At 33.6% G+C, this 16408-nt stretch overlaps 2 protein-coding genes across 3 annotated transcripts in view; one reads left to right on the top strand and one right to left on the bottom strand.

Annotated features, from left to right (window-relative positions):
• LOC136848104 (uncharacterized) overlaps positions 1-16408 on the bottom strand; it is an 82533-nt gene that overhangs the window by 35844 nt on the left and 30281 nt on the right. The gene's annotated exons all lie outside the window — the stretch shown is intronic.
• LOC136848101 (multifunctional procollagen lysine hydroxylase and glycosyltransferase LH3-like) overlaps positions 1-16408 on the top strand; it is a 126057-nt gene that overhangs the window by 95261 nt on the left and 14388 nt on the right. For both annotated transcript variants that reach the window (XM_067120310.1, XM_067120309.1), the window contains exons 9-10: positions 8632-8733; positions 12864-12980. In XM_067120310.1, the coding sequence (XP_066976411.1) occupies positions 8632-8733; positions 12864-12980 (219 nt within the window). The remainder of the gene's footprint in view (positions 1-8631; positions 8734-12863; positions 12981-16408) is intronic.

Raw genomic sequence — 16408 nt, 5'->3', positions numbered from 1 at the left:
TTGATTCTTCTGATTAGTGTGAATACATTGAATTAACTTAGATTTGGAATTTCTCTCCAGAGTCCTTCCATTGTTTGAAATATTATTCTCCTAGCATTTATTCTTGCACGAACGTATTGTTTCCCATTTAGATGTGTCATCTCCCAAAGATAAGAACTTGCAATCAAACCAACACTTTTAGCATAAATATATATATATATATATATATATATATATATATATATATATATATATATATATTATGTATATATATATATATATATATATATATATATATATATATATATATATATATATATATATATATATATATATATATATATATATATATATATATATATACATATACGTACACTCTTAGTTCAGTAGTTAGAAAACTTGAATCACCAGAACAATTTAGACACGTCTTGATAACACAAAGTGACTTTGTCGTCTTCGACAGGGAATTATGTTATTAGTATATAACTGACTTTCGTGTTCGTAAAGAATGTAGGATTATAGGTTTATGGAAAGAGTATAAATCAAAAGTGTTAGGAGGTAGGAGAGGAAGACCTAGAAAGTGCTGGATAAGTGGAATGAAAGAGAAATTGGAATGCAAGTGTGAGAATATGTGCAAAATTAGAGTTGAATGACGTACTATGTGTAGGGGCATGAGATGATAAACCTTCATGATAGGAGTATGAAACAGCCAATGTTGCCGAGGTTTTCTGTACTGCGGGTCATTCGCGACTCAGTTGTCAAAGTATGAATGTGTCATTCAACGTTGTCGTGTTTTTTTTTTTATGGAATCATAACTCTGAGATGATCGAAAATTAATACTATTTGTAATTCGGTGCTCTTTGGAGGTGAACTGAATAGCCCTACAAAACTAAGTGGTGACTGAAGAGTGAATAAATATATATATATATATATATATATATATATATATATATATATATATATATATATATATATATATATATATATATATGTATATGTATATATATATATATATATATATATATATATATATATATATATATATATATATAAAGACAAAATCCACAGAGAAACAATGGAGTGCTGCAAGGCCTTTCGACTTACAGTCCTTTACTCAGCAGAATTATTGTAAAGGACCATAAGTCGAGAGGCCTTGCAGCACTCCATTGCTCTCTTTTCCTTCGTGGATTTTTGTCTTTTTACATTCATCAAGTTCCATATTTTCGTGATTCAGTTATACATACACACACACACACATATATATATATATATATATATATATATATATATATATATATATATATATATATATATATATATATATTATAATCTCCCACCCACAGTGTGCAGCGCAGTTCAACTGGCAGTTGAGTAATAAGTGGTAACATAGCAGAGAAAAAGGAGAGGTTCTGTGCTGTCAGTATGTTGATTAGTCTAAAGTCCTACGTTATAATGATGAAGGTGATGACCTTAATAAACTGCCATTACTACTGTACATTAGTAAATATGCATGAAAAATGTCGCAGTTCATACCATCTCAGGATAGCGTATGCAAGCCGTCATAATGAATGTGTGCCTGGCTTTTGTCCGTTAGTCTTTTTCGTCTCTTGATGTCTCTTGTGTAATTATGATATTGTGAGGAGGCTCTGGGTCTTGGGTTCGGATTGAGAGAGAGAGAGAGAGGGGGGGGGGGGGAGTCGTGGCCGAAGGATAAATTTCCTGAGTTTTTGGTTGTCAATATCTGTTCGCTTTGTAAGTTTATCCTGTTTTCTTCTTTTTGACTGCACAACGTCAATTTTCGCTTCCGTGTTCATAATAAATTGTTGGGCGTATTGTAGATTGTATTTCGTGGATTGTTCGCAAAAACGTGCCATTTATATGATAAGCTTTTTAAGATGGATGATTGCTTAATTATCATTTAAATCCTATAACAGTTTTTATTTTGAAAAAAGTTGATGAACTTGTTATTTAAAATACTTTAATGTCTTCGCACAAATAGCCTACTGCTTACGTTATCTGAATGAGAAAAGCTATTATTGTGTTTTGTGTGCATTATAATTTATGATAAAATGACGAATAACCAGGCTTGCATAATGATGCTTAAGTAGTATTAGGGGTCACCTGTTTTTCCGTGGGTCATTAGGCATGATTTTAGAATTAATTGAGGTCGTAAACAATTGAACTCGCGGAGACTAACAATTGCATGCCAGTGCCATTTTGGGCAGTCAACAAGAGCACTAATTGCCCTCGGAGAAAAAAATATTCTCTCTAATGATATTGTTATGATCGGGCAAACATTATTATGAGCGATAATGAACGAAATACTTAGAAATGGCTGACGAAAACCTTGTTATCAGTCTTACTTATTATTTTATCCCCTTAATGGTTGTCGGAATGTTTACGGAATTGACGTTATGATACTTTAATTTGTTTATCCCTTTCGAGGATTTCGAGATGTGTTTATTGAACAATGTAATGCCATGTACAGACTTGTTTTCCATGCTCTTTAGGCTTTGGATTTTAAGTATATATTATAAATTCCTATCTAATATCTATTTGAGACTGTGTCTTTGACTCCTATATCTCCTCCGAAATGGTTGCACATTGCCACGTGCAAATTGGTACTCGCATGAAACTTTTCATGAAAAATTAAGAGTGGTGCGTTTACAGTTGGCAAGGTCGTTGTCAGCCAGCCATAAATATCAACTGATTGATTTCCGACCCTTAATTTGTCCGAGAATCCTTAAGTATACTTTAGTTTAACCAGACCACTGAGCTGATTAACAGCTCTCTTAGGGCTGGCCCGAAGGATTAGACTTATTTCACGTGGCTAAGAACCAACTGGTTACCTAGCAACTGGACCTACAGCTTATTGTGGAATCCGAACCACATTATACCGAGAAATGAATTTCTGTCACCGGAAATAAATTCCTCTAATTCTTCATTGGCCGGCCAGAGACTCGAACTCGGGCCAGCGGAGTGCTAGCCAAGAACTATACCGACCCGTCCAACGAGAATCCGTAAAACTGAGTCGACTGTTACTGGAGAATGCATAACCTTGCATGATAGCAAGCATTTATACAGATGCGTATTTAAGGGAATAAAAGGACGAAAAAAAATGCAGTATGGAAAGCAACAAGACCGAGGATGAGAGTTCGTGGTTAGAAGCTAGTGAAAGTGGAAAATGTAAAGCATGCCTGAGAGCATAAAGATACGGTATAACTTAAATAACACCATACATTGATATTACTGAGGAGAAAACAAATCAGCAGATTACAATAATAATGACAAGTGACCACGATGAAAGTGAAAACGAGCGAGAATAGAGGAATCAGGAGGTGTTGGAGGGAAGACTGATAAGGAAAACAATGAAAAGGAAAAATTATGAAAATTCACAAACAATTAATGCATTAAAGAACTTGTATGTGTACAAGTAAAACCCGGAGTATATAACACCAAGAGTCAATCACAAGCCTCCAACCTCCTCCATTCTCCAATTCTGTCTCGTTCCCAAAGTCTTTGGGCGGTAGTACATGACATTTAAAAAGCACATTTCAGGAACTTGAGATTATTCAAGCTGTTGAAGGCATCATTAGCCTGATATACTAACGAGGATAGCAGGTTTAAAAGGTAGCAATTTTCTGCGCACAAGTACTTTTAAAGCTAAATAAAACTTTTCTCTTTAACCCAATCTTGTGTATGAATTAACTGTATATCAGTTACACATTCATATTTTTAAGAATGCTGTTCATTTTGAACACATATGTACCTTAATGCATTAGACATCATGCTGATTTAAACGTGGTGGAAAACCATTTAATTTCTTTAAGAAAAAACAGCTTTTCACTGGGTATCCTGTGTTTTACTGAGCTGAGCAGACATTCGTTCAGAACATATCTGGGCCTTCTGTAGCTGTTTATCAGCCTGGGCATTGATGTGAATTCTGGCAGTGTAGAGAGAGAGAGAGAGAGAGAAAGGAAGGTAGCAGGATATGTTCAAAAGACTGGGAACTCAAGGTTTTAATACAAGAAAAGATTTTTGAGACGATTTTTCTTATTGAAGTAAGATGTGGATGTTGAGTCCGAATGCAAGAAAGATGCATGTAGCTGTTGAGGTGAGTTGTTTGAGTAGTATATGACGCATATGAAGAATAAAAAGGGTAAGAAATCTGGAGAAATGTTATTGTAGGTGAATGGATGAATCAGGAGTTTTTTGAGATGGTTTGGTCAAGTGGAAAAAATGGAATATGTTGGAAAGGTGTTAAGAGTTTGCAATTCAGACATTTTCGAAAGGAATACCTAAAGAGTTTTAGAGAGAGAGAGCGTGTAAGAGGTGCTGGAAGGTAAGGGTCTTAACATCCAGGAATGCAAGAGTGGGTGTGGGGTTCCAGGCGCCGCTGGAGAGCTTTCTGAGTAGGCGCATATGTTTGTTATTGCTGTGGAGGCTTTCTGTACCGTGGGTTAATCCATGATTCACCTTTCATAGCATGAACATAAGTGAGAACTTTGCGTTCGTTTTTCTTTTATTCTACTCCTTTAAAAGAAAATGGATTAATATTGAGAAACTAATGTGTTAAACATTCCCTTGCCGTTACAGGAAATGCTTCTATAGTCACATCTTTTGATTCCTTAGAACATTTCTCTACGAACAGTAATAAAATACTCTATTTAAGAGATGTCGAATTATAATTCTACGGGACATTTATTAGCAACACGAGGCGGACTGTTATCACAAAGAAATTATTCTTTTCAATCCAGTAGTTTCCTGTTTACTGTAGATTTTAGCACCCGGGAGTAAATGCTGTTTGTTTTTGAAAGAGTATTTTGTATGACGTGGTAAAAATTTCATGTTTTTACATCTGCTTCCAGCGAGCTGGAATCCTTGGTATATGACGGAATTGATCAAGAAAGTTAATTGGCTTTTAAAAAGGTGAAATAGTTAAGTGGGTTATTGTCGCAAAAACAAAAACTAGGCTAGTTGAATATAAAAAATAATTGTGTTAGCTAACAACAAAAGAGCAGAAAAGATGATCTGTTTAATATTAGAACAAAAGAAACACCAAACAAAAACTAGGTTATTGAAAATAAAGATAAATACCTAAATGTAACAACAATAAAATTAACTATTTCAGTCAAAGCAGCAGCAGACACCAATAGCTGTAGTTAACAAAACACAACTGGTTTATCTTGCTGCTCTTGTTTCCCCTCCATAAATTTTTCTGTTGTTGAAAGAGTTAACTAAATGCGTAATGGTTATTTTTCTGTTCTCTTACGGTGATTGTTTTATCATTTTTATTCCCTTTACAAAAATCCCTTGAATAATATATAAACAACCTTGAATGATAACACCCATCCGTGAGAAACGAAAGCTGTGCACTTTGTGTCCCCTCATAGAAATATAACAGCAAAGCCACTCGATGTTACAGGGCACCTCCAGGAAAATGCGTCTGCCAGCTCAGAGGGTTATGTTGTAAATGCTTACACATTCCAGAAGCGAGCACTCTGCCGTTAAATGGACGCAACAAGCCACTCACATGAAGTATGGGTTTGGGAGCTCAAAATTCCTGTTGCAAGCATTCTCGCATTCTCGACAAATTATCTTTGACTTCCTTCCTAAGAGAGAGGGTTATATAGCTTGCCGTACAAGGTGTGTTGATTTAAGAGACCATATATGTTTATATATTCGTACCCTTGTTAAAATTGGAATTATGACTCTCTGATGGGGGCGTCTAGAAGAATCCATTATGTTGAGAAAAATAATAAGAGACTGTTTGTACTAAAAAGATCAAGCGAAATTTCTAACCCAGTTTTTCTCATTTATTTTTTACTACACTTCATTTGCCCTCCATCCCTCTGATGGCTTTCAATCCAGTTCCTCATATCTTTCTCTTAGTCGGGATATTGGCCTTAACCTATGCAGCTGCACCGCTACAGCTGACGACTTAAAAAAAAAATAAAAACATCAAGTCCATGCTCATTCAATTGTGGATGAAGGTCGGTGAACTGCGTCTTATTAAAGACGAGAGATTTGATCACCAATACCTAATTTTTCGGTGCTCTGTCTTCTGGATTTATTCAACTCACATCAAAGTCTTTGTAGCCTGAAATTTGTTATTTTTAGTTTCATTCGGTCGTCAGTCGTGTTGTGGCAATGCTTCAGATTTAAGAAAAATTACACAAGCATACATATATAAGTAGTATATATATATATATATATATATATATATATATATATATATATATATATATATATATATATATATGTGTGTGTGTGTGTGTGGCAATGCTTCAGATTTAATAAAAAAATTATATGCACACAATTATATACAGTACATATATATGTGTGTGTATGTGTATGTATATATATATATATATATATATATATATATATATATATATATATATATATATATATATATATATATATATATATATATATATATATATATATATACCGTTCATGTCCGTTTTTAGCGCTCCGTGGAACCAATCAGCAGTCAAAGTAATATAATAAACCAGAGTTAATTCAACTTAGTGCACTGTCAGTTATCGTGGTCATCTCCAGGCCAGTATTTTCACAGCTGTTGTGTGTCTTGAGCAACTTTCCATTCACATTGTCCGTTGCATTTTATGAGAGAGGAAGCTCGTGGAAGGAATTTCTGTGGTCCCCTGAAATTTATGGTTGCATGAGCCATAAACACTAATGCCTATTTATTAGCAATTACGATGCTGTCCCGCGTGGTGTTATCTATATTGGAAAAAGTAAGTGCGACTTAGTATAATACTTACAGGTATTATACTTGTTAAGTGGCTTCTGCTCTCCTTATTCAGCAGATATCCTCACCATACTCTGTCATAATATTCTTCCTCGAAACCCATGGATATTTTAACTTCTTTAGAAAAGTTCTTTTTTTATGTGAACAACTTCATACGGTTGTAACCTTTATTTTCCATTAATTTCGGAAGTTTCTAACTTCTCTTATAGAAAAATAATTCAGAAAAGTAGACAAAGAACTCTTTCTTAATTCATAACATTCAGATGTAGCCCTCTAAGTTCACCAACTGGGCGGGATCGTATTTTCATCTTCTGCCTCCGTTTTATTCCCGGTTTTACCTCCGACTTCCATTTTCTGTTACTTTTGCCGTATATTTTCCGAATTTTGAAGGACATTCAGATTTCGCCAGAACAGAGGGCATTTTCTGAATGTCCCTAATTCAAGGTCCCTATATTTCTCACTCACTCCATTGGTTTTATGCATCCTTGTAATATATTGCCTTATATGTCAGACCGCTAAGTTTTTTTTTTTTTTTTTTTTTTTTTATTCTTGGGAAGGCCAAGTTCAAACTTCAGTCATTATCTCCATAACTTTTTATGCTTTTGACATAGTAACTAGAGCACCCATATCATGAAAAATGACGATGATATATGAGAGAGTCGTGACGGCAAGTCCCGACACCATGGACATTCCTTACTTAACTGTCTCCAGACTTGGATTAAGATACTTTCATGGCTACTAATTTATATAGAGACTAGTGGACGAGAGGAGTTTGTCACCCGGAATCCAGCGCTTTTCCACACAAGAAAAATATATGGATGCATATTTTATATTATATAGAGATTGAATGTAAAGGAGAGTAAAATGAAATAATAGACCATGTGGTGTCTTCAAGTTACAAAGACTAAAATTCTAGAAAAACTTTTGAGGTAACCTGTCATTAAATCGATTATTTCGACATCATAGAGCATCAGCGTGAGTAAGTATGTTTTTAAGGATTTGGAAGCTTTGTTTGTTTGTTCGTTGTAGCTATTTTCCTAGCAGTTATGAAGTAAATATCATTTTATCTTAGATGAATGTAAAAGGAAGGAAAACAGACTCTTTCTTCATAAGAAGTGGAATGGATATAGAAATAAAAATCGTCAATAAAAACAATCTTCATTTACTTCTTTCCCAGGATGTATATAAAACAGTTTCCAGCGAGCAGGTTAAAAAAGTGTTAGTCTTTATATGATATTTTTAAATACTGAATAAAGGTTGTCTGTTATGCGCATGAGCGGACTAAAACACGGTTTAGGAAGCTTAAAAATTCTTCCATGTAATATTGACGCATATGATGTGTAAGCTCCTACGCTTTCTGCCGTGATGAGATTAATTCTAAGAACTGTAAGCTACCTGCTGCGGTTGGAATGCCGTGACGTAGGTACTTATTTTTATACAACCGCGAATATTTTCTTTCTTAATTTTTATACAACGGCGAATATTTTCTTTCCTAAACTTTTTTCCCTCTATCTCGGTTTCTTGATGCATGATGAAAAACTGGTAATAAATTATTTCCAACAATGTTTGTCCAAACTGGAACGAAATGGAAGCCATTTCACATAAGATATTTCAGTCAGGTTTTGCTTTAACTGTAGATTAAAAGACACTGAAGAATTTTTTTACCGATGAATTTATTTTTTCTTCCAGATGAAAACGAAAGGAAAACATTTCTGATATAAAAATATTTTCCTTTCGTTTTCATGTGGAAGAAGAAATAAATCGATAAATTAATTGAAAACCTATTAAATTAACCTATTTTTTTTATTTTCTCGTAGGGTAAATAAAAAACGAATTCATTACTTTTATTTGTAACTCGCATTTTCGATTTCCATCAGGCTGAAATGTGCGGAACTGTCGTGCGACTACCTCATGGTGATGGAGTCCAGCGTTCTCCTTGACGACTCTCAGACGATCGCTACTTTGATCGCCTCCAACAGGTGGGACGAAACTGGCATTCTCTTATATTTTATGAAAATGAATTAACAATTTGGCATCTTCTCCTATATTTCATGAAAATTAATTTACTGTTTGGCATCTTCTCATATACTTCATGAAATGAATTAACAATTTGGCATTCTCCTTCTCCTATGCTTCATGAAAATGAATTAACCACTTGGCATCTTCTCTTATACTTCATGAAAATGAATTAACAATTTAGCATCTTCTATACTTCATGAAAATGAATTAACAATTTAGCATCTTCTATACTTCATGAAAATGAATTAACAATTTAGCATCTTCTATACTTCATGAAAAAGAAATAACCAATTGGCATCTTCTCCTATACTTCATGAAAATGAATAAACAATCTGGCATCTTCTCTTATACTTCATGAAAATGAATGAACAATTTGGCAATTTCTACAGTATGCTTTATGAAAATGAATTAACCAGTTGGCATCTTCTCTTATACTTCATGAAAATGAATTAACAATTTAGCATCTTCTAAACTTCATGAAAAAGAATGAACCAATTGGCATCTTCTCCCGTACTTCATGAAAATGAATTGACAATTTGGCATCTTCTCATATACTTCATGAAAATGAATGAACAATTTGGCATCTTCTCCTATACTTCATGAAAATTAATTTACAGTTTTGCATCTTCTCATATACTTCATGAAATGAATTAACAATTTGGCATTCTCCTCCTCCTATGCGTCATGAAAATGAATTAACCACTTGGCATCTTCTCTTTTGCTTCATGAAAATGAATTAACAATTTGGCATCTTCTCCTATACTTCATGAAAATGAATTAACCAATTGGCATCTTCTCTTATACTTTATGAAAGTGGATTGACAATGTGGCATCTTCTCTTATACTTCATGAAAATGAATTAACCAATTGGCATCTTTTCCTATACTTCATGAAAATGAATTAACCAATTGACATCTTCTCTTATACTTCATAGAAATTAATTAACAACTTGGCATCTTCTCCTGAACTTCATGAAAATGAAATAACTAATTGGCATCTTCTCTTACACTTCATGAAAATGAATTTGTTATATTGCATGAATTTCATATCTAATAATATATATTAGTATCATCTTAAGGGTATGATAAAGAAAATTTTCTTATATTGTATAAATATCATATCCGGTAATATATATTAGTATCTCCTTAAGAGTATGAAAAAGAAAATGAAATTGTTGTATTGTATGAATTTCATATCCAGTCATACATATTAATATCTTTTTAACGGAATGAAAAGAAAATGAATTTTTTGTATGAAATCCATATCCAGTAATATATAGTAGTATCATCTTAAGGGAATGAAAAATAAAATGAATTTGTTATATTGTATGAATTCCAAATCCAGTAATGTAGTATCTTCATAAGGGTCTAAAAAGGCAAATGAATTTGTTATATTGTATGAATTCCAAATCCAGTTATATGTATTAGTATCTTCGTAAGGGTCTCAAAAGGCAAATGAATTTGTTATATTGTATGAATTTCTCATCCAGTAATATATACTAGTATCTTCTGAAGGATATGAAAAATTATAATTATTATTTTTTGTTTGATATGCTTAATTGTGTATTAGATGCTTGACAATAGAAGCAAGTTTCGTCATCTGGCTGACTCGACCAAATCTTTTGATATTCTAATAGTCATAATAAGTAAAAAATAAAATATTCCAGTTGATGGTTAGTTTTCAAAGCTCTTGTCCCAGAATCTTGAAGGATTCCAAATGAACTAGGGCAGTGGTAAAATACATAAAGCTGAGAAGGGTTTATCGTAATCAGTACAATTCAGAATCTTCATTTCCTTTCATCAGCTACTTCTTGTCGGTAGAGAAATCCATTTCCCGAGGATTCTACAAGTCTGACATCTGGAAACTTGATAAAGTGGCTAATGCTTGCAATGATACATACCTGATTATGGATAGTGATGATAAAAATGAAGAAACTAGTTATAGAGTTTGAAAGTGTTTGCAATAAGTGAAAGTTGAGAGAAAATTTGAGAAAGACGATGATGTTATTCCTAAAGTAAAGTGAATTCGATAATAATGGGAGTTCTGTGACTTAATATTTGAAGTTATACAATTGTCATGCATAGACTATCAAGCATATATATATATATATATATATATATATATATATATATATATATATATATATATATATATATATATATATATATATATATATATATATATATATATATATATAATATATATATATATATATATTTATGTATTACGCTTTTCTCACCCGTAAAGTATCCCGTGTTCGATTACCGAGTGAGACAGATTCTTCAGTCCACTTCCGTTAAATCCCATTTTTTTTATGACTTAACATTGAAATGTGTGCCTGGTATTTAGACTATTGCGATGAATTGTAGTTAGTGAGGGAAGGAGTTTGCAGAAGTCTTGCTGAGAACCCCGTAAGGCTAACATCTCCTTTGCCTAGCATTAAGTGGAAAGACTTGTGAAATACTTGGGGCATAATGATACTTTATCACACTTACAGTGAGGCTTTCGATAATTTCCTTTTATTGTGGATTTCAAAAAATACATTCCACAACAGGCGCTCTAATGAAGCGGGAGTCCTTTGTGCGTGGAGCAGTTGCCTTAAGGCAGCATCACTTGTATTTTTTTTTCATATAGCAGAGCTATAATTACGGTACTGCCTGAAGATACTTATGATTATGGCACGCGATGAGAAACGCCTCTATTTATCATAGCGTTTTTCTCTGACAAGAAGGTGTGCCTTAAGGCACTGTGCTGAAGTATTATATTTTTCCCCCCTTGGCATTTCCTGAATGCCTTGTCTCGCACTAATTAACAACCACTGGACGCATACAATATTGAAACTCCAAGACGCTCCGTTTATTTCCATGCAATCTTGTGTTGTGAAATATTCTCTTCAACAATACCTAACTGGCTCAACTTGTCAGCTCTGTCGATTATGCTGATGTTTGTCTCGCAACTGGGCCTTTTAGATCTCCCACATGTAGCTTGCTTGTTGATGCTGGAGATATCCTTTAATATAAATCGCTTTCTTCTTATTTTAACGTGCTTTTTTCCCATGTGTATGGATACCCCGGTAGCGTATGTACATGTATTGTACTAATCACCAGCGCCTTTTTCTCCCAGCCGCAAGGAGTCGTTGCGCAGTTAGGTCGACAGTCAAGACGTGTGAGGTGTTTGTTATGTTTTTAGATGTTGGAGTGGCTTTGTTTGTGTGTGTATTAGTCTGTAACACCAATTTGGTTTTAAGCAAACCTATCCGTTGATTACATAAATAATCCCGGGGTGTCTACACACATAGCAAAGTGTCCGCCACTCTGACCAGTCGGCTGTGGATTTGAACCTTTAAGAAGTCCGAGGCTTCTGCTCTAACTGACTTGGCCATCGAGGCTCTCCTTTAATATAAATCGCCAATCACCACTAATTCTGTGTTGAGCTAGGATACACAGCCTCCAAATATCTCTGGCCTCTGCAGTTGTGGATAGAAATGGTTTTAATACTTTCTGTGGGAGCTTTCTCCAAGCAATTAGTTTCGGAATTAACATGATTTTAGAAACAATAAATATTCTAAGGAATCCTGTATACCATTGTACTGTACATTCATATTAGGATAACTTGGAAGCTACAGGGTGTAAAATTCAACTGGTGTTTTAGTGGGGTAAAGAGAAGATAAGTCTGAGAAGGTAATGAGATTTGTTTCTAGAACGAGGAACACATAAAGACATTATACATATACACATGCACATATATGTGTATATATATGTATATATAATATATATATATATATATATATATATATACATATATATATATATATATATATATATACATATATATATATGTATATATATACATACATACGCATATATATATTCATCCAAATTGCCAGGTAAATTTATGGATATTTCATATTTAATTCCTCATCCTTTACCGACAATATTACTTAAGTAAAAGGAAACCGAGTCTTTGTCGTCGAAATAAACACTACAGTATCATTGGAAGTATTTAACGGTTCATGTACCAAAACTTTATAGAATTATATTTGCTTCTTGGTAAATAAACATTTACGTAATCGATCTTTCCTTCCTTCCAGGCCAGTGGTAGGTCCCTTCATCATGGAGATGAAAAGTAAACAGGCGAAGTCAAATATGGTGTACTCTTACGAGGGGGAATCGCAGTGGGACGAACTGATCACCAAGAGGACCGTTAAGTGAGTATGAAATTTTGCTGATTATTATTACTAATTGTTGCCTTGTCTAAGGTTTCTCAAAAGCGTTGTCGTGAATGCGTTTGCTGATTTGTTTTTCTTTATTTCTTTTTATCTCTTCATTGTTTTCGCAGTGGTTTTCTTCTACTGCAAATGGGCAACCGAATTGGTGGAAGCTTGCTTATTAAATGAAGGGCCTTACACTGTTTTCCTTGCCCCTGGTAAATACGTGCACATTTAAGCATCACATTACTAATACTCCCTTTCAAAAACAGATGAAATTGCCACGCTCATGCCCCTGCCGAGTGGTTGTTCAAGGGTCGACCGATCCCACTGTAGAACTAACCGCACGTGTCATTGGTTATCCTCACTGATTGCGAGACCAGCGTCATAGAAAACGGGTAACTGCTGTAAGGCGCTTTGGCTTCCACAGACAAACCCCCCTTCTCTCTCTGCTCCAAATCCATTGCGAACACCTGCTGTTTTCCTTGCGTGGCGTATTCTTTGAATTACCTCTTCTTTCATCCTATCATCATTCGTTACCTGCACGAAATTTCAAATGGTATACAAATCAACCGTTTACAGTCTTCCACTGTCCGTAATAACACTATATTTCTTAATCATCCTGGTTTCCTTCTAACTTTCTTCTCCTAAAAACACATTCACAAGTTCTACAGTTTTTCTTTAATATCCCCTATCATCTCTCTACCATTTACAGACATTAGCCAGTTGTCCTATTCCCACAACCTTGAATCTACTTCTGATCTTTTTTGTCGACTTCAAGCATCACTTCCTCCTCTCTGTGGATCTCAAACAACCATTGTGACATTACACATCCTTGCCTCAGACCGACCTTTACTACAGTGCAGCCCTTCGTCTGTATATATATTTCTTCGATTTTCTTTAGTTCCTCGTTGAGGGAGTCGGTAGAGTTGTGGGCTAGCACAAGATCTAGATGACGTCACTGATGAACCGTCGCGCCACCAGTACCGTGATCTCACTTATGAGCCGTAATGGAGTTTTTCCGCAAGTTGATAGAATATAACCAGTTGGTTTTTAGCTAAAAATAGCTCTTGTGTCTGTAAGAGCATTTTATTTTCAGAGTTTCTAATATACATGATTAACTTTACGGAATATTCCATAGAAATGTCATTGCATATGCCATCAATTCAGAAGCTATACAGTACTTTACCTAACCAACTGATTTCTCTCCCTCTTTCTTACATATCTTATATATGATTTTTTTCATCTTTTTCTCGTCTTAGAAGCATCATATTTGTTTATCCTCATAGCCCTATTCAGGTACCTCATTTGAAGAAAACACTTATCTTTGGAGAAAAAAATTTAAAAGTTCAGTAGGAACATCTCTTACTTTAAAAGATCATCTGCAACTCAGATGCCAGCTTTTTGACACAATCCTTTCCTTCCCTGAGCGTGTCAATCTGGATTTATTAAAGATTTGCCTCATTAATTTTAAGTGTCCCATGATTTTTTGTGATGGAACATGAAATTTCCCCGAAATCACAAAGTATATCCATTTTTTTCCCAGGGTCAGTGTTGCAGGCTTTCTCCCCTATTTCAGGATACTTGAAGACAAATTTTTGAACGATATACCCTCCTATATAGCATAAAGACTCTTCCTCAATAACATCATGGGGTTTATTTGATAAGCTGGTTGTATCAGGAACCTAAACTGGTCCCTGCATCGTTATTTTGAGTTTCAATGTCGATATTTCGAACAAAATGCTGGTTATGCAGAGTTCTAATGCTAACTCTCGTTCATTTTCATCATCATTGAAAAAGGGCACTTTATTCCTAACTAACGTTTCACCATTATGCTCAGAGAATTGTCTTGTTTCTGGAATCAAAAGGGAATAACAGTCATGAATGCATTTTTTAATTTTTATTTCTTTGATTTTACTGTTTGCTTTTAATTTTATCAGTTTCATGTATCCTCTTCATTCCTTTTTTGCACAAAAGGCTATGTGGAACCTCGCCAGGCAGATTTGTTCCATGACAGTGTATACGTAGTTCGAATAATAATAATAATAATAATAATAATAATAATAATAATAATAATAATATAATAATATAATAATAATCGTCAGTGGTTTGTTTCATTGTGTAGAGAGCATTGGAGGCTCTGCTTATCGTTGTATGTTGCCTTTCGAATAGCCGCATAACTAACGCTTCATTGCACGACAGTGGCATTAAGTAAACAAGTTAATTAAGGCAGCCATCCATATAATTATATGCCCTTCTTACATCTTGATTGTTCCGCATTATGGTTGACTATGAACTCTGCAGTGAAACTGAATTAATGTTCATTTAACCCTATTCCGTCTCTTTACGAAAAAATAACCTCATTTGTTATCAATGATAAAAATATAGAATAAAGAAAATATCCAACACCTGTTAGAAAAATAGAAGAGTATCAGTCGAGAATTATATCAGTGTCTCATTCCACGCTGAGACAGTTGTTTTTTAGTCTTGGATAAAGTATGTTGGCTGTGTACAAGCTTTATTATCTCACCTGAAGTAGGTCACTCAGGAAAAGGGGAAAAAGGAAAACGCTGATTGAAATACCTGAAAAACACGGTCAGACTGTCAATGTTGCACGAGCTTTGATGTTATTGTTAAGTATGGTGATGTTATCATTACCATTTCCAGTGATATATATACTGTATATATATATATATATATATATATATATATATATATATATATATATATATATATATATATATATATGTATATATATATATATTATATAGTAAATATATATATATATATATATATATATATATATATATATATATATATATATATATATATATATATATATATATATATATATATATATATATATATATATATATATATATATATACAGTATATAATATTTATATATAGTAAATATATATATATATATATATATATATATATATATATATATATATATATATATATATATATATATATATATATATATATATATATATATATATATATATATATATATAAATAATACATCTTTCAATTTGAAAAGGATGACACCCGAAGAGTGCAGCCTTCTGATTTCCACAGTTCTGTAGGGATGAGTTTAGGATAGGTGCTACCCCTTGATTTATTTTTATTGACCCCAGCTGATGCTGGTACCCATTTACAGCTAGGTGGGCTGGTGGGCGATGGCTGGGAGCGACCAAAGGTGGGCTGTGGGTTCGTCACATCCCTTGGCCTAAACACACACAGATATATATATATATATATATATATATATATATATATATATATATATATATATATATATATATATATATATATATATTAGCATTTAGCATGTATTCTAGTGACACAAGACAGAAAACCTTTGACATATAGCATGCTTGCCCATGTGATGAAAAAGTATAATTTATTAAAGATGAAATAAA

The sequence above is a fragment of the Macrobrachium rosenbergii genome, chromosome 18 (assembly GCF_040412425.1).
Source record: "Macrobrachium rosenbergii isolate ZJJX-2024 chromosome 18, ASM4041242v1, whole genome shotgun sequence".
In the NCBI taxonomy this organism is placed as follows: Eukaryota; Metazoa; Arthropoda; class Malacostraca; order Decapoda; family Palaemonidae; genus Macrobrachium; species Macrobrachium rosenbergii.
Note: the sequence above shows the minus strand (reverse complement) of the source record. Positions and strands in the feature narration are given on the sequence as shown.